This window comes from Camelus bactrianus, chromosome 15, assembly GCF_048773025.1.
Source record: "Camelus bactrianus isolate YW-2024 breed Bactrian camel chromosome 15, ASM4877302v1, whole genome shotgun sequence".
Taxonomy (NCBI): domain Eukaryota; kingdom Metazoa; phylum Chordata; class Mammalia; order Artiodactyla; family Camelidae; genus Camelus; species Camelus bactrianus.
The window spans coordinates 11,122,932-11,147,330 of record NC_133553.1 but is presented as its reverse complement, the minus strand read 5'-3'; the positions used below and the strand labels follow the sequence as shown (position 1 = coordinate 11,147,330).

Here is a 24,399-nt window from a genome sequence, read left to right as displayed (position 1 = left end):
GTTTGGGTTCCTGATCATCTTCTAAGTCTGGAATTTTGAGATTCTTCTGCACCTGTTCTTCCTCCAGAACAGAATCTGATTCAGGCGGGATTCCAAGGACTGAGGCATGTGTCAGGCAAGACAGCAGACATGGCTGGATGACAGCATCACCAGTGCCATCAACAAAGAGGCCAGGGCACTGAGATTTCCAGTGATTTAGCATCCTGGCTGGGAGGGGTCATGTGTTCTACAGTGAGTTCTGAGTATCCTCCACTGCCCTCGAGGACCTGCAGGGGGCGCACAAAGCCAGGGTGTCTTAGGTGGTGGTGCACATGCGCAGTCCGCGTCAGCAGCCAGCGTCTTCCCTGGGGATGGAGCTTGTTTTCCTCAGGACGGAGCGGGGGGCGCCATGGAGGATCCGGGACAGGGCTGCCTGGGTGTCCGCGGGAGGACACTCCCCGCCCGCTGTCTGAAGTTATGCCGGTTTCCCACGGCCTGAGCTGGCTTCCTGCCGGGGTGTGTGTGGACCTGACCGAGCTGGGGCCCCAGCCGGACAGGAGGGGACGGGGGCGCTGGCGGGCCCGCTTCGACTATTCTCGCCCGCCGGAAGCTGGTGAGTGCCCGTGTCCATCCGGGCCGCGGGCTGTTCGCGCCCCTGGTCCTCACCACCCGGGTCCCCCCTCCCCAGTGTGATCGGAGGTGTGTACACCACGCGGGTCGGGAGCGGGGATGCGGGTGTGAGTGTCCGCGCCCCTTGTCCTCACCTCCCGGGTCCCCCTTCCCCCGTGTGAACGGAGGTGTGTACACCAAGAGTCAGGAGTGGGGACGCGGGTGTAATGAGAAAGGGTCTGAGAAAGTACTGAAAGATTTAAAGAGAAGTGTGTAGAAACACATTATGTTAACTTTTATATTTTAAGTGTGTCAAAGTCAGAGTTTATCATGCTTTTACTTTCTTGTCTTTAAAGGAATGCAATCATTTATTTTATACTTAAAATATGCTTCTCAGCTTATCTCGTTTTCAAGTCAAAATACTGCCAGGGTTGACATTTTCTCATAATATAGTGACAGTCTTAAACATGTGTGAATATAAACTCATTGAAAAAATCTTGCAGCATTCCAGGGTGAGTAGTCTTGTTAAAAATAATATCCAGGCCATTACTAAATTATTACCAAAATATAAATTTTTTTTGAATCACTTTTAGAAGTTCCACACACAGTGGTATTTTTAAACCATCAACCACTGCATAGTACTTAAGACCATTTAAGATGAAATATATTCAAACCTTAAACTTTAGAATGCCCAAAAGGCAGGATAATGGCTGCTTTTTCATTGCAAATACATTTTTTCTTCATAAGTGCAAAATACGAAGGTATTCAGCTAAATTTTGTATATCTTTATTCAAAAGGTGAAATTAGAATATAATCTCCTTATTTTTTATTTTAAGCCTATTTCCCATAAAAAAATGGTATTTTTATCTGTAGGATCTTAATTGTCCATTCATTTGTTTTTTCTTTTGGTTTATTTTCTTTAACAGAGAGTGCATTCTTGTGTCTTGTTTGAGTTTTTAATTCTAACCTATTCCAAGTGACTTTCTGACACTGATAGTAAATAAGGGGAGAGGCCTTATAGTAACTGTGCATCTTTTCATGTAGTCAGGTTTTTTTTTTTTGGATAACTTTTTTTTCACAATTTCCACTTGGTTCACAATATTATCCTATTATGACAACTCAATAAAAAATTGTAATCGGTTTACACCAAGACACTTATGTCAGCACAGTGCTTTTGCTGATATGATTTTACATTAGATTATAATATAATATTTTATTTGATTTACATATATACTAATACATATTTTATATATGTACATACATATGTATATCTGCTAAATGCCATTAATTTGCATGGGGTGGTAACTGATAACATGAGATCTTTCTGACCATTGGCTATTCTTATGTGTGTCTAATGTACTTCTTTGAACAGATACTAGAATATTACACCTCTCACTATACAGTATTTTAAAGGTTATATTTTATTTTACTTATTTTTAAACATTTTTTATTGAGTAATAGTCATTTTACAATGTTATGACAAATTCCAGTGTAGAGCACAATTTTTCAGTTATACATGAACGTACATATATTCATTGTCACTTTTTTTTTGCTGTGAGTTACCACAAGATCTTGCATATATTTAAGATTCCACACATGAGTGATCTTATATGGTATTCCCCTTTCTCTTTCTGTTCTGCTCCGCCTAGAATAATATTCTCCAGGAGCATCCATGCCTCTGCAAATGGCGTTATGTTGTCAGTTTTTGTGGCTGAATAGTATCCCATCATATAAATATCCCACATCTTTATCCAGTCATCTGTTGATGGACATTTTAGGCTGTTTCCACGTATTAGCTGTTGTAAATAGTGTAGAGAAATCAGCTGAAAACCTTATGGGGGTTCCCTTGTAACTCACTCTTTTTTTTTCTCTTGCTTACTTTAGGATCATTTCTTTATCCTTGACTCTGGCCATCTTGATTAGGATATGCCTTGGTGTGGGTCTGTTTGGGTTCTTCCTGTTTGGGACCCTCTGAGCCTCCTGTGCTTGGATATCTGATTCCTTCTTTAGTTTTGGGAAGTTTTCAGTCATGAGTTCTTCCAATACCTTTTCAATCTCCCTTGTTCTTTCTTCCCCTTCTGGACCTCCTATTATGCATAGATTGGCACACTTTATATTACCCCATAGGTCCCATATATTGTTTTCATTGTTTTTTATTTGTTTTTCTCTCAGCTGTTCTGATTGGGTGCTTCCTGTTGTCCTGTCTTCTAGGTCACTTATTTGTTCCTCTGCATTTTCTAGTCTGCTTTGCAAGGCCTTTAGGTCAGCTCTCATCTCAGCCAATGAGTTTACTAGTTCTACTTGGTTCTTCTTTATAGCTTCTATTTCATTTTTGACATATTTTATATCTCTAAACACTATTCCTTTTAGTTCCTTCAGTACTTTGATCACTTTTTTGTTGAAATCTTGATCTAGTAGGCCATCAGTCTATTTCCTTGATCATGCTTTCAGGGGATTTCTCTTGATCTTTTAATTGGGAGTGGTTTCTCTGCTTCTTCATATTGCTCATATCTCTCTGGAACCGTGGCTTAAGGAGTATCAGTTTCCTACTTATCCTGGAGATGGTGTGCCCTTAATGATTTTATTGAGAGGTCTTTGTGTCTTCACCGTGCTTTGTGAACTCAGCTTGCTGTTTCCATAGGCCTTCTGTTGGTGCCCTCATCTGTGCTGCTCCCAGTGGCTGTTGGCTAGCAGATTGAGCCCCCTCCTAACCCAAGGTCAGGAGCTGAGCTCTTAGCTGGTGGGCGGGGAGGTCACTCCCCCTCCCGATGCCACAGTCAGATACTGTGCTCGGGGAGAGGCAGGTGGGCAGAACACACCCCCTCCCATCACTGTGGTCAGGTGCTGTGTTCCTGCCAGGAAGGTGGGTGGCTGCCCACCTGCCCTCTCCTGGTGCTGGTCGCTCTGCTGCTCTGTGCAGCTGCCTGCTTTGCCTCGGATAGGCGGTCTATAGGTGGGCTCGGGGAAGACCGCGGAACAGCCCCGCCTACGCTCTGTGCCAAATCTGAGCTCCTTGCTTCTCTTGGCAGCACACGTTCTCTGATGTGTCAGCGTAGAAAGATCCTCTATGCCTCGGGCTATAAACAAGTCTCAGTCCTGCCTAGGAGGTTGTGGAGCCCCCACGTGCAGATTCAGGTCTCAGCCCCACCCCCACCCGGGCACTATGCACAGAAGGTAGCTGTGGCTGAGCCCTGCCTCTCTTCTTGCAAGATGTGCCAGTAATGGCACAGGTCTGAGGAGACAATGGCTACAGCACCCCTCCCCCCAGGGCACATCAGCTGCTTTACTTTGTTTTTTCTTTAATTTAATGGGGGACCGAGGTTCTGCTCCATATCCCCTCCCAGCCATGGTGCACAGCACCTTGCAGTCCCCCATATCTCCCTCAGTGCAGCTGCCCCAGTCCTCTGCCCAGCTTGGGCAAACTGTCCTGGCCCCAGCTGCCGGCTTTTGTCTCGGGCTGGGTGTCGTGGGGACCCTTTGTTCCCATTTAACTCAGTTCTGTCGGTCAAGGGGTGCTCAGAGCAGATCTGAGCCTCGGAGGCTCCCCCTCCATCCTGTTGGCCTCTCCATTGGAGGAGGGAGATTGAGTGAATGAGCGCCAGTCCTCCTTTGCTGCTCCCTCCCAACAGGATTGCACTGTTTTGCTTTTTCTTCTTTTTTCCTTTTCTCCTACCAGATTTTTGATGTATTCGTCTTTGAAGAGGGTGATGTTGTCAGAGTTCTGCAGGAGCTCTGGTGGCTGCGTAGGTCCATAGATGTGAGTTTTGGTGTATTTGTGGGAGAGGGTAAGCTATAAGCGTCCTACTCTGCCATCTTGCTTCTCCTAAATATGCTTTTTAAGGCTATTTTCTCAATTTATTTGGCTTCTCTAAATTTCATCAGAAAGATGTTAATTTCCTCCCCAATATTTTATCCTGAAACTTTTCAAAAATACAAGTGTTGCTGAAAGTTGAAAGAATTTTATACTGAACACTCATACCCATTACCTAATTTTAGCAGCAACATTTTATTATAGTATATCCATCCCTTAATTCATCCATTAATCCATCTTAAATTTTGCATGCATTTCAATGTAAATTATAGATATTAGTACAGGTCTCTGTAATATATCAGCATGCCTGTTTATAGTTTTGTTTACCTTCTGAGTTAAAATTTACCTGACAATGAAATGTATAAATTAGGCTTTTGAGATTCATCCTTGTATCAGTAATTTATTCTTTTTTTATTGTTAAATAGTATTCCATTGTTTGAATATACTATCATTTGTTTTATCCATTCTCCTACTGATAAATACTTAGGCTTTGGATATCTTTTTTTTTTTTGCAAGCAAACATTTTTTTTAAAAAATGCAAATATAATATACATGCTTAAATGTGAACACATCTTAAGTATACAACTCAGTGATTTTTCACAAAGTAAACACATATATGTAACCTTCATCCAGTCAAGAAACAGAACATTGCTGTTCCACTTTGGGTTTCTTCCCAGATACTACTGCACCCCTTTGATGGATTCACCATCCTAAATTCAGCCACCATGGCTTGGTTTATTTGCTTTTGAAATTTTTGATCCCGTACTTTCCACTCAACATTAAGATTCATCCACTAGTGTTTTTGTAAACTAGTATGTTTATTTTTATTGCTTTAAAGTATACAACTTGTATGCATGTGCCACCACTTATGGTTATGTATTTATTGTTGACAGGTGTCTGGGTCATTTTCTATTTGGGGCTATAACAAATAGTGATTATGAGAATTTTCTGGATGTCCTTTGGAGCTCAGATGTAGAAGTTTCTGAAGGGTACACACATGGGTTACCCTTGGTAATATGGTGTGTTTGTGTATGTATGTGTACACATACACATATACATATATAACTTTCATTCAGAAAGCCTATTTCCAAAGTATTTGTAAGAATTTATATTCCCACTGGCCATGTGTAAGAGTCCCCATTGCTTGTTGCCCTCACCAATGCTTCATATCACTTAACAACTAACTATTCTAGTGGATGTCTAATGGTGTTCTAAGTGTGGTTTTGGTATGTATTTCCATTATTACTAAAGAGGTCAGCCCCTTTTCATAGCTTATTTGGATTTATTTTTTTTGTGTGTGAAACACCTGTTCAATTTTTTTGCACATTTTAATATTGAGGTTCTGCCTTTTTCTCCACTGGTTTTTGTTCTTTATATGCACTAGATACAAGTCTTTTGTTGGATATAGGTATAGCAAATATATTTTCCCACCATGTGGCTTAGCTTTTCACTTTCTTAATGGTATCTCTTGATAAAAATAATTCTTAATTTTACTGAAGTCCAACTTAAAACTCTTCTTTTATGTTTACTGCTGTGTCCTGTTTAAGAAGTCTTTGCCACTTCAAAGTCATTAAAATATCTCCTACACTATTTTCTAGATGCTTTATTTTGGTGGGGGGATTAGGTTATTTGTTTTAATGGAGGTACTGGGAGTTGAATCCAGGACCTTATGCATGCTAAGCACACATTCCACTTGAGCTTTACCCTCTCTCAGATGCTTTGCTTTTTGTTTCAAATTTATTAGATTTACAAGCTATCCAAAATTACTGTTCATGTATGGTACAGGGTTTCATTCAATACTGTTCCATTGGTCTGTATCTCTAACTTTAGGTAGTTATCACATAGACAATATTGTTTTATAATAAGTCCTTTAGCATTGTTCTTTAATATCACCTTGGCTATTGTTGGCCCTTCACGCTTCTCTATGTATTTAGAATCAGCTTGTCAAGTTCTACAAAAAAACAGTAACAACAATTAACTTTTGGGGATTTTGATGTGCACATATAAATCTTTGAATCAGTTGAAGGGGAATTGACATCTTTAAAATGTTGAGCCTTCCAATCCATAAATTTGGATTATCTCCCCTATACTTATTTTTATCACTGCTGTAACAAATTATCACAAATTTTGCAGCTTAAAGCAACACAAACTTATTATTTTATGGTTCTGTAGGTCAAGTCAGGAACAGGTATCACTTGGGTAAAAATCAAGATGTCAGCAGGGCTGTGTGCCCTTTGTAGGTCAAAGGAAGAATATATTTCCTTGACTTTTCCAGCTTCTAGAGTTCACCCACATTTCTTTACCCATGGCCCTTCCTTTATCTTCAAAGCTAACAACTTTACAGCTTTCTAATCCTTCTTCCAAAGTCATATCTTTCTGACCACAACTGGGAAAGATTTTCAATTTTTAAGGACTCCTGTTGTTAGACTAGGCCCATGTAGACAATCCAGGCTAATCTCCCTGTCTCAGAGTCCTTAACCTGATACATCCGCAAAATCCCCTTTGCCATGTAAAATAACATATTTACAGATTTCAGGATTAGAGCCTGGATATAGGTAGGGGTCAGTGTGGTGCACTATTCTGTTTATCAAACTGTTTAACATTTGACACTTTCTGACAAACGTACAAGATAGAAGATCCTGATCATGTTTAGAATGCTTCCTCTGCAAAATATTGGGCATGGAGTTTATCTGAAAGGACTGAAAATAATATTACCACAGGAATGGCTTCCTAATTCTACTGACATTTACTTACATTATAATCAAATACCCAAAATGGTCAGCCAGGAGTGGGATCTTGGCAAATAAAATAAAAGTATAATTCAAGCTTTTATCACTGAATTTACTAGCTAATTCTATTTTAGAAACAGACACAAAATAAAACAATTTAGAGTAAGTCTGCTTACTTATATATTAAATGAACATAAAGTTTTAAAAGCATGTCTGAATATGGGATAAAGTGAGCATCATAAAATGTAATGTTAATATTTAGTACCTGCAAATCTCAAACTCCCAATTTATAAAGAAGTTCATACTGTACAGCACAGGGAACTATATCCAATACTGTTTTGTAGTAACTTATGGTGAAAAAGAGTATGAAAATGAATATATGTATGTTCATGTATGACTGAAGCATTGTGCTGTACACCAGAAATTGACACAATATTGTAAACTGACCATATATATATATGAAAGGACTGAAAGGACTATATATACCAAGAAAAAAATTAGATTGATAACCAACAAAAAATCTGTCAGTAATATAATGCTAGAAACACTGAAACACAAAAGAAAATCTCAGGCATACGTCTGTTTAGAGTCATAGAAAAAATAGTGCCTATGAAAGTCCCTGATAAGCATGAGAAAACAGGAAAGGCAATATAAAAGTTCAAAATTCTTTGCTATGTAAGAGCTGCAAGATGACTCAGACACAAACTTAAGTGGTCAAAATGTTTATACAATTAATGATAATTTAAAGTAATTGAGAACATCATTTTAAATGAGATAAAAATAGCTGCTCAATTTTCATATTACCAAGCAAGTCATTTCTGTTTATAGTAGACATATTATTTTTATATGTATTTATATTTTATAAAGACATCAACTTAAATCCTGGCTGATAACTGACAGTGGAGCAACTGATTGATTTAAATGGGTATCATAGGCTTATCAGATTTCATATGCTTTAAATATACATTAGTTATTAGCTGACAGGAAGAGTTCAATTTCCATTTATTCTAACATAGCTGTGTCACAGGCAGGTTACTCTGTATTTACCATGGAGGATCATGATAGATATAAAGATATCAAACCTTACTGATCTTCATAGGGGTGCTTTTATAAGAAAAGGAGAATAAAATAAGAAAAATCTAAAATACTACTCTTTTTTATAGTGTTCTAACAGTTTTATCTTTATTTTTATTTTTTTTTACTGAGTTATAGTTCGTTTACAATGTTGTGTCAATTTCTGATGTACAGCACAATTTTTCAGTCATATATGAATATATGTATATTTGTTTTCATATTTTTTCACCATGAGCTACTACAAAATCTTGAATCTATTTCCCTGTGCTATACCGTATAAATTTGTTTATCTATTCTATATACACCTGTCAGTATTTACAAATCTTGAACTTCCAGTCTTTCCCTACTCACACCCCTCCCCCCTGTAAAATACTATTAAATCAACATATATTTATGAAGAACTATGAAAAATGGGAAACTATAAGTTGTTTCTTTAAATTTGAGCAAAGAGAATTACTTTAACTGGGAAAATAGTTAAAATCTGGCAAGCTTTATGATTTCATGTTCACCCCTGGCAGCTTTTGTTTCCTCCTTTCTCCTTCAATCTTTTTTGGACCTTCTAAAGAATTAAATTAAAAAAAAGAAAAAAAAAAAGAAAGAAAGATAGAAGAAAAGAAAATTAAGAAACAGCTTTGCATCTAAAATAATCTCCTAACTGGAAAGATTGTATACTTTGTGAAAAATTTACAGCTGCCGACTTATGATCCATGTCTCTGTCCACACTGCCTTACTTGTTGGGAAGGGTCTTAAAAAAAATAAAAAAGTAAAGAAAAATAGCAAATTATAATGGTTTTTATATTTTAAATTCTTTTCTATGTGTCTACAATCTGCTCTATCATGAGTTATTAAGATAAACATTATCAGCTATACTCTACTTTCCTATCATGCACATTGTGACTCTGAGAAGCACGCATGCTCTAACTTACCATCTGCAGGTGGTGTACAGGTTAATGTAGTTCTTTTGACAATATATGGTTTTGTAGCCTAGTTGTCTTAACTACTACATAATGGAAAAGATGTAGAACTACTGGTACCACTGCCCTCGGTCTCTGTCATTTACCTTAAACATACCTGGAAAAGTAGATTCAAAAACTCATTGGCAAGAACATTTTTCACACTCCAGATCTGATATTCTTCTAGAGTTAAGATGGCCATTCTGAAAGAGAAACAATATTTAAGAATATCTTAAATCTTCATTTTCTTATATTATTTGAATAAAATCTGGTTTATTAAACTTGTAATGGTCATTTGTCTGAAAGAATACTAATGATTTAATGTAGATGCTATGTGTTCATCTGAAAGTAGGCCAGCAAGAATAAGTTCAAAAGTAACCAAACTCTGAAGTAGTCAGTCATAACTTGGGCAATTTATCACCAAATATCTTCTTCCTCCACTAAGACCTGGGAAATAACTCACAGTATCTTCTGGTTCAAGGTGAAGTTTACTAACAGGACCCACAAAAGGTTCTGGGTAGAGAAAAAGGACTATTTACCAACTTTGAAAGCATTTTTCCAAACTCTGGATTATGCCCTTTGACTCTAACAATTTTCTAAGATCTTCTTTTAAACATCTGGCAATATTATTAGACTTCTTAAGAGATTTAAAAGAACTAAATATATATAATAAATGAGTATCTATATTAACATTTCCTCAAAATAAAATTTAACATTACTTTTACAAGTTCAGTAAAGCAGTATTTTTTTTTTTTTTGGTGTCAAAGTGTTCCAAAAATTACATTTATATACAGTAGACAATATTTCTTGGCAGGCAAAAATATAACCAAATGCTTCTTACTTCATGTTTTCAACAATCACCTTAACAATCCTAGATGAATAATAATGTTCTTAGCATTTATTATTTAATTATATTTTTATTATCTAATGATTTATTATTTAATGATATTTAATAATATTTATTATTAATGATATTCATGTATTCATTCAATATATAACACCATTTATTATAAGAAAAGATTTTAAAGCACTCTGATGGTAATTATTGGCTTTCATGATGCAACTTCCATTAAAGTATATTAATACCAATGTAATGGTACAAAATAATGGGTAATAATGTCACAGTCTAGTCACCAGTGAATATGGGTAATAGGTTTGGTTGAAAGGTCCAAATTCTATTCTAAATTTTTACCATTTCATTATTATGGTTACACGGAGATGGAGCAGCTAAATGATCTTTTTTTTTTTTTAATGTTCAAAAGCACAGCCATAAGAAGAAACTCGGTCTTACATAAAAATAGACAGCAATGATAACCTCTATACTTATCAAACACCCAGAAAAAAGGCGATGGAAATTGTATCTCTACATAAGGTATTTCCTAACAGAAACTTTCCTATGTTTCTGTTTTCATATATACCAAATAGAAATGGACACCTTAATTTTGGGCAGAAAAGTAAATGAAGACGGTTATCTGAATTGCCAAACAAAGATCAAGCCCTGAAAAATTCATTTCTATTATTTATTTCTTTAGAGTGTCAGTTAATAAGACTATGATGATTTCTCTGGATTTGTGATTAAAAAAAATTACGTATTTTTCTAAGCCTATATAAGAACACTATGGTCTACATCCTACCATCTGCTACTTGGTACATGTCAACATTTGAATAGAAAGGGTCAAATGAACTCATATTTGTCTCACATATATGGATTATCTTCAGTTTCACAGGGATACATAGACATTATGGCAAACCTATTATAATATCTTTAATAAATGTTGTCAAAATAAAAAAATTCAAGGCTTTATTCTTTGTAAAGTACATGCTTGTTTCTGCTATTATACACTTATTCTGGCTGCTATTAAAAAACTTAGAACAGAACCTCACCAATATTATTGAAAAAAAATTTTAAAAACTATATACACCACCCAGATTGAGATAAAAAATAATTTCCATCATCCCAGATATCCTATGGTCCTTCCCGGTTAAATCACCTATCTCCAAAATCACTATTGTAACACTTATTAACATTAGTTCTGTCTCTGTTCTAGAACTTCATATAAATTGAATTGTACAATGTGTTCTTTTATTCTGTGGCTTCTTTTGCTCAATATAAGTTTTGTCTTACCATAATGTATTAAAATGGGAGAAGTAAAGATTATAAACTACAGATGGCAAGGGCTGCTCTACTTAATTTTTATAAAATGCCTAGCTTATAATATATAAAGTTTTTATGTAAATAACACTTAATGGAGTTGTTTAAAGGTGGAATGAGCTTTACCTAGGGACAACTTGGAGGTATTGTAACCAGAGGTCCAAATAAGCATTTAGCAGGGATGATGTAGAAGAGATTCAAGTATGTATATGTAAGGTATATATACCAATTCAGAGTATTATGTATTTATAGGAAAGAATAAATTAGTCTCTGCTAGACTCAACTTTGTGGTGTCATGTGCATTCTATGTGTCTTCTACAATGTTGGATAGATCCACATGTAATTCCTTTAAAACCAGAAACCCAAATCAGTAGTTAGGATAGAGCAGGTATCATTTTAATTAGCCAGTAGCTGAAGTATAAAATATTTTTGGTCAAGTATTTTTTTTTTTTTTAATTACAGAAATAGGTTGCTTGTTTGCCTTAAAAATTTATGACAATTTTCCAGTGGTTTCATTTTTTTTTTACATAATACATTGTTTATTAAATTTTCTAAGGCAAATTCTCTTCTCAATTTTGCATCTTTGGCTATGAATATTTTGAGTAGCATAATATAGAACCTAGAAGTAGTAAGAAATCCTTTTCTCAACCTCTTTTAAAAAATTCTTCACTCTATGTTCCTGTTGGAAGTTTACATGCAAGAAGATGTATACAATCAGACTTTACCAGGGTATCATCGGTGCAGTTGTCCTTCCAGACCTCTAAATGTGCAACCACGTGTCTCTCAGTTCAACCCTAGAGAGAACTCCATCACCATCAACATCAAATACCTTGAAGCAAACTAAAGAAAAGAAACTCTTATGGAGGAAAATTACTTTTATATTCTGAAAGATAATACATTTTATTACAAGCTGCCCTAGTAAAATTACTTAGTTCCTCAAACAACTACATTCTGGATTAAGTTCTTATTTGGAGGAGATTGTGTCATTAAAGTCCTTTGAACTTGTACGAATTCCTGTACACTTCACAAGTCTCTCTCCTTATATCATTAGCCAGGTTAGAGAACTCTATCCTTCACCTAAACCTAAAGTTAAATTTCTTGCAAACTGAAAAAGAAGAGCCAAGTTACTATACAATATTTCACAGATTTTGAGAAGGTAATTCAAGCTTTTAAATTAATTTCTAATATTTAAAACTGATCAATTCAGAGTTGATTCTTACAATGCTGAAAATATTCCATCTACATTAAGAATCAACAAAAAGCTGGTACAGTCAGCCCCCTGTATCCATTGGTTCTGCATTCACAGGTACAAACAACCACAGATCAAAATAATAATAATAATAGTAATAATAGTAATAATAGTAATAATAATAATAATAATAATAATAATAATAATAATAATAATAATAATAATAATAAAAACAAAACCAAAAATTTTCCCAGAATGTTCTCAAAAGCAAAACTTGAATTTGCTATGCACTGACAACTATTTACATATCATTTACATTGTATTTACAACTAATTACATTGTATTAGGCATTACAGGTAACCTAGAGATGATTTAAAGTATACAGGAGGATGTGCATAGGTTATATGCAAATACTATGCCATTTTACATAAGGACATGAGCATCCATGGATTTGGTATCTGAGGGGGTCTCAGAACCAATCCTCAGCACATAATGAGGGATGACTGTATAAAGATTTTGCCTCTCCAATGTAATTAATGTGCATTCAATACTTTTGCCAAAGAACAATTTCAAATCTTCAATGAAGTTTATATACAACAAGCTAAAAATCTGAAATATCAGCACTTTGCTAATTAACATCAATATCAGCAAAATTGCTAGTTAGTCTCGTTGGTTAACTTCCACTAGTCCACTGGCAAAAAATAAATTTAAAAAAATTTAAGGCAATAATTAACCTCAATTGAGAAACAAAGACTTCAGCCTCTTTAATACCAGAACTTTAATGTGAACAAATAATCTATCACAAAGCCAGGTTAGAGTAATGGTATACTATCAGGGAAGATAAAAGAAATCTAAATTTTTAAGATTAAATAATTATCTACTCCACAGACCCGTGTAATAATTATGCTATTAAATTAACTGAGTGCATCAAAGTACAACATTACTAAAGAATATTGAAATATTAAGTATCATACCCAAAATATGCAATATTTGTGAAGATGTATTTTAGAAAGATGAAGAGATAATGACCCTAGTGAATATATAAGAATTAGATTCCAATTAAATGTAAACTGCTGCATTTTCCTAACCAAATATGGTTAAGATGTATTAATGTAATATGCTTATAAATTATGCTATAATATTTTAGCTAGTTTTAAAAGATAAATTTAGTATTTAATAAAATTGTTTTATCATATAGTTTTGCTAATAAAATATCAATATACACAGTGATAGAAAATAAGTTGGAATTCAAGTTAAGGAAGACAAAATTTCTGTATAGACTACCAGAAAATATTTTCTTTCTTCTTAACATTTTCAAACACATCATGACTAACATAGTTCATTGATCATGAATTGTACATTCATCTGGAAAATCAACCATTATTAATAACAAAGATCCTAAATCACTCCACAGTAAAAAAGAATAGATGATTAAATCTTTACACTGACCTCAGTAAAACCTCAGCAAGAGATTGCTATTTGCCAAAGTGATGAAAATTCAAGCCTTAATCAGATGATTTTTTACATGAATGAATGCTAATTTTTTTCTCTGTATAGTTTCCAAATTTTGTGATGTTTAACACGCTTGCATTTCTGTCTTTCAGCCAGAGGTCCTCTGCAACAGACTGATAACCCACAGGATATCTCCTTACAATGTATGTGGCTGTCATGATTTTCACCAAAATCATTAAATAAACCTGTAAAACAGGAAAACACAGAATAAATTACATCCAACAAACTTCCTGTAAATAATGACATGCTTATGAAAGAAGGGATGACTTGCATAAACTGACTTAATTTTTAAAAGTTATCAGTAGTTTCCACTGTCTTAGGAAGTTTTTTTTTTTTTCTGGCATAATTATAACCAAAATTTAACTTTCTAGAAGAAAATACTATCCTTTAGTGTTTGGTTTTGTTTGCCTACCTGTCTCTATTTTATATTAATTCCAAAAGTCAAAGATGATTGTAGTATGTAAAAAATAAAAATATATTTTAAAAATTTAACTGGAAAAAAGTCAGAGACCAGTTATCCTAATTTGGAAAGACTAAGAAGAAAAGGGAAAAAAGAAAAAAAGTTGAACTCTATCAAAGATATACTGTTGTTATTAACAAGCTTCAAACAGCTCCTTCATGAAGCAAAGAAAACTAACAAATTATATTATAAGACAAAGAAATTCTGTACTGCAGTCTTCATTGTACCACTTAATCTGTATAAATAAATATATTAAATTTCAGAAATAAAGGACAGTTTATAATCTAATCCTGTGGTTTTTTAAACTTTTCATAAAAAATAAATGGAGTCATTTTGTTTTCAAATGAAATGATTTTTCAATCTCTAATTCTAAAAAGGTAAAAACACAACTGCACTGCTGAAGTGGCAGCCCTGTCTGTTCTAGCTCCCCTAACAAGTATTTTTAAAACACACTAGAAACCTGAAGAATACAGACTATTTCAATAATCTAATTCTGTGTCCTCAAAGAGCAGAAAATTGAAGCTAAGAAGTAGTTAAATGACTTGTTAAAAGAAAATTTTTTAAAAAGTTCTGAATCAGAAGCAGAACCCAAGCTTTCAGATTTCAAATACAGTTTTTGTGATTATCACCCACAACTACTCCTTGTAAACCTCATTTAAATATATATATATAGTAGTGAAAAGTTTAGAGCTAAGTGGGGACCTTAGAGATGGTCTAGTCCAGTGGTTTCTTAACTTTTTAAGGGTAGGGGAAGGATACAACAGTGGAATATTCTTCTATATAAAAGAAATACAGTAGACACTCCTCACCTGAGGAAGAGGTGGGGTCATGTGTGGAAGCTAGAGCTTTGCCTATTCAGTGTCCACTACCCTGACCCTGCAGCAGATGCTGAGGCACTGTACTGGAGCACAGTTTCATAATGATTATCTTGGTCAAACTGATTTTATATATGAGAATATTCAGGTGCAGAAAGGTAAACCGACTTATGCAAGGCTCCAAAGTTAAAACAGGGCTCACGTGTTTAGCAAAGAACATTTGTAGAAAATAGAAGGATTCCTACCTTCACTCAGAGATGGGGAAATTAGTGGTGAAACCAATGGGCCAAATGTCTCTAAATCAAGTCATCCTGTTTTGGATTGAGCCCTCAGCAATCAACAGCATTTCTCCAGATGAATGATGTCTGATTCCTCCACTGACAATCAAATCAAACAAGATTATAAAACCTCACTCTTCTGGACAGTTAATTAGTTCATCTTAATAATGTAACTTCTAAATATACATTTTAATTTCCCAGTTAAACTGTTTAAAAACTACCTAAAACAAAAACTCTGAAAGACAAATATATCTAAAGTGGCATTAAAATTATATTCAAATTAACATAAAAGAGGCTTTAAAATAGGAAAAACAAATTGCAATTTCCCATTAAACAGGCTGTTTAATTCCAACGTGTAAAATAATAAACTAAGACATTTATTTTTGGCTTCCCACACCACTTTTATTTATATTCACTTTGGTGATTTTAATCTCTATCTTGGATTTGAAAATTCTTGATCATAGTCTCTCCTGGCTACACAGTTAACACCCTAATAGCAGAATCTATGTTTGATTTATCCTGTCACTATTGTAACTACTTACACATTTAATACTTATTAAGTAAATATACAAAGGGGATAGACCTAATCTTCTTCTTGGCCCTGAAATTCTTACTACCCCTCCTATAAAAGCAGGAGCATCTTCTGTAGGACAGAGTGTAAATGTATCTCCTGAGAAGGATTCTCCAACAAGGGCTGTCTTTACAGCGTGCTTTTAGATAAGATGTTTTATGGGACATTTCAATAAAAGGATCAAGTACCTAAGCTTCCCAGTATGGTGGGAGTTGTGATGGGCATGGGAGGATGCTCACTTGGGAGGATGAGATGTTAAAGACATAAACAGTGTAAAGGATAGGGCAAGATGAAGGGTGATTGGGAAACAGGACCACAGAGATGTGACATCTACTTCCCACTGTCATCTAAGTGATACCTACTTGAAAGAAACATTTCTACAGTTAAATTCTATAATGGGGGATTATTTAAATGAAGCACACATATACTCAATGAATAGATTACATAATTTTTAGAGATTCAGAGTGCATTAGCGTTATCAGAGTACTTTTTACATCAATAACTAGTATTTATAAATTCCTGTGTGCTAATAAATAAGTATTTGGAATTATTTCCATTTTGCTTTTAGGCCTACTACAGCTTAACCTATTCACTGCACTGATACAGAGTAATTTTTCTAATGAATAAATATGATAATGTACAACCTTGTTAAAGATTCTTTAATTTCCCCAACACCAGATATATGAACATTTAGGCCTATGTGTCAGGCCAAATTTCTTACCAGCTTTTTCACCAACACCTTACATTTAGGTTATATTGCATTACCCAGAGGTCAGGAAATGTTCTTTCACACATCCACATCTTTATTAGGTCCTGTGTCCTCTGAGGAGAAACCTTCTCACCACTTTCACATCCTTCCATTTTACAGCCTAACCACTAATCCTTCTGTAAACACCTTCTAATGCTTTCCAACCTCAACAGCTACCCCAGGGTTTTAGCTTCACTCTTCTGTAATTGTCCTCCACTGTATATAGTATCCAATATTCAAGTGAAGTATGAGTCCTTATTTACAGGTCTGTGGCTTTTCTAGATTACAAAGTATTTGGATTCAGTAACGTCCTTTTATCACTGTTGCTGCTAGAATTCATTTCATAGGATGTGATACATAGTAACCACACAATAAATACTTAATGAATGAATGAATGAATGAATAGCCAAGGCAATCTTCACAGCCAAGGTTTTCCCATCCCAGCCCACTATTCTTTCTGTTATATCAGAGACTCTGCCCCATGAAACAATAGACCCTGCACATTTTAACAAATGTTTACAATTATTAGGAACTATTATTAGAACAGAGACTAGCACTACTGATCTCAGAGTTATGTCACATAAGTAGTGTATTAAAGCTTGTTCTGATTTGTTATTTATACAAATCAGCTATGTCTGTCACAAGTTTAAATATTAGTAATTTAGAAAACAAAAGTTATTGACTTATCTACTCATCAGAAAACATTATGAAAGATCTCTTTACATACCTCTTTTGTCAGTTTATATACCAACTGGAAAAGAAGGGGTGTACAGTCAACTCTGAGAGTGTAATTGCCTGCAAAATAAATGAGAGTATTTTAATACCTCCAAATGGACTTCAAACCTATATTTAATTCTAACTTTATTTTCTAATTATAAACAAGATATAACAGATTTCAAATTGAAGGCATCATTCCTGGAGAATTAAAAATACGGTGGACCCTAGAGATTATCATATTAAGTGAAGTATGTCAGAAAAAGGCAAATATCAAATTATATCACTTTTATGTGGAATGTAAACAAAAAATGATAAAAAATGAACTTATTTACAAGCCAGAAATAGACTCACAGACATAGAAAAGAAACTATGGTTACCCAAAGGGAAAGGGGGAAGGGAAGAAATATGTTAGGAGTTTGGGATTAACATATATACATTATTATATATAAAACAGATAAACAACAAGGACCTACTGTATAGCACAGGGAATTATATTCAGTATCTTATAATAAACTACAATGGAAAAGAATCTAAAAACAATGTATATGTATATAACTGAATAACTTTGCTGTACACTTAAACTAATATTACAAATCAAATATACTTCAGTAAAAACAAATAAATAAAATTTTAGAATAGACAGATATGTAGATAGATAGACAAACAGACAGACAGTCTGGCTAAAACTAAAACACAAGGTGGAAATAACTCTTCAGGAGCCAGAGATGCTGCAGCACACACTCAGGATAGAAGACTGCAGAGGCGGACTCTGCTGGTAAGGCCGCAGCTCCTACAGTAACAGTAAGCATCATTGCTAATTACAGCAGCAGCACTTAGGGGCCTTTGGCAAAGGAAGTGGTAAGGCCATAATGTTCATTTTTTTAACCATTTGTTCAATTCAATATCAAGACTTTAGACTATAGCATGTCAGTAACAAACAAGTGTCCTGTGACACTTACCTAGAAATAACCATAATATGATGAAAGCATACAGATGCACATGCCACATGTCAGGGTCAAAAGGAAGTCTGTAGTGGGTGCTTATTTCAAAGTCGTTCCAATACATACAGGAAGTATTTCTGTATGAAATATTTTAGCCCAACTTTTAAAAATAGCTCCACAGGAAGAATGTGAAAAGTACTAAAGTTTTAAGTAGTAATCCAAGATCGGCAAATGGTAAATATACAAAAGAAATTAGGATCAATAGCTTAGTTATGAATCATATTGATTCACTTGAATCATAATAATTTTCTCTCTGGTAAAATGGAGAAATGGAAGTATTATTGAGGCATCTCATAGAAAGAGGATAATCTTAATTTATGAGTTGGAGTTGATAGACTTAAATACTGGTATACTATTTAATGACAATCTGAAATAAAATTTACCTTCTGTGTATGAGTCTGCATTGACATATGCAACCCCTCTCTCCTGGAGTGTTTTCACATTCTCCTGTAGTTGAAGTAAAGTGGTAACTTAACTCACAGTGTTTACAATTGTGGAAATACAAGCAAAACAAACAAATTAATTCAGTAAAAGAGTGGTCTGCAGATACCATTATAAATCAAATGCCTATGCCTTTGACCATAATTTTAAGAAAATGCTATCAACTGGTTGATAATATTAATGCAATTAAAACAAGAAAGAAAAATATTATGATGCTGTAGCCACTGCTCATAGCAACAGCAGGGAGACCCAGAGGAAAACTGTCCTGATCCCCTGCACCATAATATGAAGGGGGAAGGCTTGGAGATGCTCAGCCTCACCCTGGATCTACTGGATGAGAACTGCTCAAAGTAAGGCCTGGAAATCTGTATTTTTAAAAGGTGTCCCTGGCAATCCTTACAGACATTAAAGTATGAGATCCCTTGATGTTGGGGATCCAAGTAACTACAATATTAAAAGTGAGGAAGTTGGAAATTTGATTTATCCAGAATTTTTTAAAGAGAAGATATTGATGTAGAAAAAGAAAAAAAAAGGAGGGGAGGATAGAGAAAAAACTAGAGGGAGAGAAGAGTGGCTATTAGGACAAAGACAAGACATTTCTCTCTCACACACACGTGCACACATGCACACACATTCTAGAAAAATACAGCAGAAGAAGACTAATGTCATCACACACAGATGGGAATATGCAGAGAGAACTCTTTTATTCTCTCTTTCTCTCTCTCTCTCTAGCTTGCTACCTTATAAGAGCAGTTACAGTAAAAAAAAATTTAAAGCTGTGAGTGGTCATCCAACAAATGAGGATTCTCACCTCTGCACTTGGCCACATGGGATAGATGACAGCTGATTCTGCTGCAGAGTTTCCATTATGACAGAGCTACAGTAGAAATAAAGAAGATTCCTTAACTGTATGTAAAGAAGGTAAATGTGCTGCTGAATATGATCAAGAAGCTAGCAGAAAATGGGAAACAATATTCAAATTGTCTTTTAATTCACATGAATTTAAATTAATTCAAGGCATATTATCTTATATCTTGGATTTACTTTATCTGTATTTTAAGGTGCTTAAATTATAGAAAGACACATGTATTGCTATATACATGTATTCACAAGAAATTACATATTTCTAAAAGTAAATGACCTTAATGAATAAGAACTGATTCATCTAAATAACTGTATTATGAAATGTATGTTCATAACACCAACATAATTATAAGACTTTGCAATATAAATGGAATCAACTGTGATACAAGTAACTGTGATTTTATTCCCTTACTTATTTGATTCATATTATTGTTTTAAAGTATGAGGAAATGAGTCAGAAGGAAAGCATTTTAAAAACTGGACACAATAGCAAGGAAGATATGACATTCTTTAAATCAATTCTATAAAATTTGGACTCATAAATGATGAACAAAACAGAAGATGGTCAAAGGAAAGCGCTTTTTGGTACACCTGCCTTTAAAAAAATACACAAGCTTACCTTGAACATGTAAGAACTTAGAGTTACTGGACAGAGATCCGAAGGGAATAAGATGAAAGAAAGGGGCCTATGAGAGACACTTTAAAATAAAACATTAAGAGCCAGTGACAAATGAAAATTAATCATAATTGAATTAAAAATAAATCCTTGAAATTTTTAGAGTAATTCAATTTACAAAATCATTGTATTATACTTCCCAATCAGGCACTTTTGTAAATGGTAAAATATACCTATGGTTAAAATTTAGTATGGAATCCACAAAGGAGGGACTATAATCAGAGTATAGTCATCTTAAAAGAGCATGTTGTTTTCCTAGATAGAAGAAATCCAAGGAAACTGTAAAAACTTGAAAATTAATGCCAAGGATCTAGATCAGCTTTTTCTATAAGCTAATTCACTTGTCAGAAGCAGCTTCCTAGGTTTGACTATTTTCTGAGCTTACAGATTTTACTTATCACAAAACAAATACAAATAGAAACTAAAATATTTTAACAATAATGAAAAAACTGGTTTGTGCTCAGTAATTAAGAGGTTGTTCTGTTTTGCCAAACTGATGTAAAAGCAAAAACAAACTCTATTTCTTAAATTTTCTTGAGTATTTATCCAAATTAAAACCACATCAGGTAATGGAACACATCTGTGATTACCCTGAGATACACGTTGACCAAGAAGATAAGAAGTTTTCTGTCTTAGTTACCTCAGCCCATTTGTGGAACCCAGAAGTCCAAATTTTTCTGCATCCCACCTGGCAAAAATGGTAGTTCTTCTCGGTCTCCAGCCTGTAATCATTGTTAACATACATGGTTAAGTACATCTGCCTAAAAACAAAGGAAAATTCACTGAGTCACTGTCATCACTTGCCAAGGAAACATTTACCTCTACTAATCAGTTTTCCAAAATTCTGGACAACTTCTTACAAATGGCAGTTCCACTGGTTAGGTCAATACCTCCAAATACCCAGGAGTCCCGATGATCTCCTAGAATAACACACCTGTCTGGAAAGGAAAGCATTCAAAAGAATGACAACTTAGAATGTATTATAAAGAGCAGTAATTTATGTTTTTAAATTAAACTCCTCCTGCTTGAGTTTCCTACATAGAAAACCATCAAGGTAGTGTCTCCTTTTAGAATTTATCTTTCCCCCCCCACATTTAATTATATCACATCAACCAGGAAAAAAATATATATTAAGAGTTGATTAAAATTTGTCTTCTCTTAATCCTGTAATCTTTGTAAAAACAAAATGCTTTAAGACATTTTTAAAATTCACCAATTCACCAGGTTTCACAGATCCTCAGATAGTTCTGATTACATTGTAAATGCTTGTGATTTTCTTGATGTTATGAACATGCATTTTAACCTTCCTAGAATTTCACAAAGGGAACAAATTATTTCACATAGAGCATTATGTCTAACAGATTCCTTCCAATGTTTTATTATAAGTCTCAGAAGTACAGAAAACGGTTTAATAGGATGATAAATTCCCATATGCCCAAGATCTAAATTCAATCATTGTTAATACTGTTGAACTATTTGCAAGTGAGTTGCACACATCATGACAGATCTCTCATATGTACTTAAGAATGCACCTTATGGTGAAATTAAAAAAAAGTATCAGTATTTTATATCTTTCCTCCCTCATAGCTCTATTGATGGTATTTATTTAAACTTCAAAATACTCTATTATTCAACGTGACAAAGAATCTTGTTCTTAGCAATTTTTTTTTTTTTAAATTTGTGTATTTGTCCATTTAGAGCTCAAATCAATTAAGGGATATGAGCCCCAGGTGCTTTTTTTGATATTTTGACCAGGGAAAATTTCTGTTTCTGACATTTCTCTTAAATTGTTACTGAAGCTACATGCTCTGTTTTCTTTGTGTCTTTATGTGTCTGTTTATAAATCACATTTTTCATTGTGTACCTCTAGAGGGTATTAATACATGAGATAATAAAGTCTCCTATGTTAAAGGAACTCCGTTCTAATTGAGTCAAACACATTTTTTAAAAATTCTTTTAAAATAAAATTGAACTTCTAATCCCTTAAGAGTTTTGAAATTTTAAAACAAGTTTCTTACAGAACTTATAAAATACTTGCAGAATCCAAATTCACATTGCTAAGGCAAATCATTAACCAACAAGACTGATCTAACCATTTTAGTTTAATAAAAACAGCTATATCCTCTCTGATTCATCAGTGTGAAGTTTCCCTTTCCCTTAAAACTAAAGGGAAGCCAGTCAAACTAAAGTTCTGGTCACACCATGCTGTTTCCCAACCCTGCACAAGTTGTCCTCTGCAGCTGGCATTTACTGCCTGTCTTGATTCCATGGAAATCTGACTGTTTCTGTAAAATTAAACTCAAAGAGCACATGTTCCATGATGATGCCTCCTCTACACCAGTGCTGTCCATGGTTAGTAACAGTAATGACTATGATGTATATGGAGCCATGTGACAGTTACAAGTTCATCACTGTGGCCATCTAACCCACCCCCACATAAGTGACAGGTGAACTTTGCTCCTTTCCCCCTTCTCTCCTACTCCTTCCCTTAAGTTAACCTAGAGTTTTGCATGCACAGCTTTTTGACAGTTATCTGAAACACTATTTTAAAATGTCAGTTGAAAAGGGAAGATGAAATGTTACACCTGGCAGGGACGAAGAGAGGGGTGGGGAGTGGCCCAGAGGAAGCCGAACGGGATGCGCGGCCTCGGATCACAACACAGCCCTGTTCCTTCCTGAGTTTTGCAGCCGGGAAAGCAGAGGCCAGGGGCCCGGACCGCCTCGAGGCCTTTGGGGGAGGCCGAGGGAGGGACGGAGACCCACGCAGGGCTGGGGAGGGGCCCGCAGGGACTCACCATCTGTGCAGCGGCTCCTGAGCCATAGCCGGGCGGGCGGCGGTGGCGGCTGAGGCTGCGGTGCCGGCTGAGGGGGCTGAGGCGGCCGCGGCGGTTGCTGTAAGGAATTGAGGGACTCGAGGGCCTTCAAAAGCTTTTCCAGGGTCGCCATGGCGGCCTCCCGCCCCGCGGCGACAGCCCCCGGAGTCGCCGGGCCGACTGGCTGTTCCGGTCAGCAGCGGTGGTAGTGAATGGGGCTCGGGGCCGCCAGCAGCGGCGGACCCCAAGCGCCCGGCCATCTTGGAGCCGTCCCGACAGCCCCCGCGGCCCTGCTTCCTGCCACTCTCGGTCGGTGGGGCGGGGCCGGACCGCGGGATTGACAGTCGGAGGCAGCGGCCTCCGCCAATGGCTGCCTCGCTCGCCCTTTGGGCTCAAAAAGCCGCCACGGCTGCTCGAGTCACTGCGTTCTTCCCGGCGAGGGGCGAGGGGTACTGCACGGAGATCGGGAGGGCGGTTTCGGGGGCGGGGTTGCATGGCACGGCGAGGAGGGTGGGGAGGGCGGGGTGACTTGTGATTGAGGGTCTCTCTTGGCGATGGGCGTCCCCAGACGACGCCTAGCGGATGGCAGGGAGGCCGGGTAGTGGGCTGGGAGCCCGAGACCTCCCGGGGCGCTTGCCCACCCCGCGGCGCGGGCGGAGGGCCGGCTCGCCAGACAGCCTGCTATAATATGCTGACTGTTATATATTTGGCCTTACCCTTCTTAGTAGCCTCAAATCACTCCTTGTTCACCTTCATGATCATTACCGTAGATATACTTCTTACAATCCTCGTACTTAACTATGTTCCCTCATGCTACAGGGCCATACACATGCTATTCGCACTCTTAGAAATAATCTTCTACACAACAATCCCCTAATACCCTCAAGAGATTTGCCTACCTAATTCCAATCACTCTCAGTGCTCAGCTAAATTGTGAATTCATAAAGCCCATTACATTAACATAATTTCTTAACACCATGTAATTCTCCTTTATCACAGTTATTAAA

General features: G+C 35.9%; 2 protein-coding genes across 7 annotated transcripts in view; one reads left to right on the top strand and one right to left on the bottom strand.

Moving 5' to 3' along the window:
- Positions 1 to 15,488, top strand: part of LOC141573439 (junction-mediating and -regulatory protein-like) — a 189,095-nt gene extending 173,607 nt beyond the window's left edge. The window contains exon 3 of the mRNA XM_074341579.1: positions 14,101 to 15,488. Within this exon, the coding sequence (XP_074197680.1) occupies positions 14,101 to 14,187 (87 nt within the window). The 3' untranslated portion in view covers positions 14,188 to 15,488. The remainder of the gene's footprint in view (positions 1 to 14,100) is intronic.
- LOC141573440 (putative N-acetylated-alpha-linked acidic dipeptidase) lies at positions 1,991 to 23,720 on the bottom strand. Of its 6 annotated transcripts, none has more exons than XM_074341582.1 (11): positions 23,375 to 23,699; positions 21,399 to 21,517; positions 21,220 to 21,301; positions 20,523 to 20,589; positions 19,851 to 19,916; positions 18,982 to 19,045; positions 17,608 to 17,675; positions 15,529 to 15,660; positions 13,946 to 14,193; positions 12,033 to 12,147; positions 1,991 to 9,358 (listed from the first exon to the last, which is right to left on the bottom strand). In XM_074341582.1, the coding sequence occupies exons 4-8, from the start codon at positions 20,529 to 20,531 to the stop codon at positions 15,613 to 15,615; spliced, it is 255 nt and encodes an 84-aa protein (XP_074197683.1). In that variant the 5' UTR covers positions 20,532 to 20,589; positions 21,220 to 21,301; positions 21,399 to 21,517; positions 23,375 to 23,699; the 3' UTR covers positions 1,991 to 9,358; positions 12,033 to 12,147; positions 13,946 to 14,193; positions 15,529 to 15,612. The 6 variants fall into 6 exon arrangements, 3 of the variants coding, with proteins under 3 accessions (XP_074197683.1, XP_074197682.1, XP_074197681.1); XM_074341581.1 differs by having other exon boundaries at positions 20,523 to 20,601; positions 23,375 to 23,698; XR_012499130.1 differs by having other exon boundaries at positions 1,991 to 6,350; positions 9,274 to 9,358; positions 19,851 to 21,301; positions 23,375 to 23,713.
- Between the last annotated feature and the right edge of the window lie 679 nt (positions 23,721 to 24,399).

Excerpts from the sequence above, each read along its gene's own strand:
- LOC141573440 (XM_074341580.1), bottom strand. Across the intron at positions 19,046-19,850 it reads CCATGTGGCCAAGTGCAGAG|GAGAATGTGAAAACACTCCA; the intron begins GTGAGAATCCTC and ends CTTCAACTACAG. Across the intron at positions 15,661-17,607 it reads TATATAAACTGACAAAAGAG|TGGAGGAATCAGACATCATT; the intron begins GTATGTAAAGAG and ends TTTGATTGTCAG.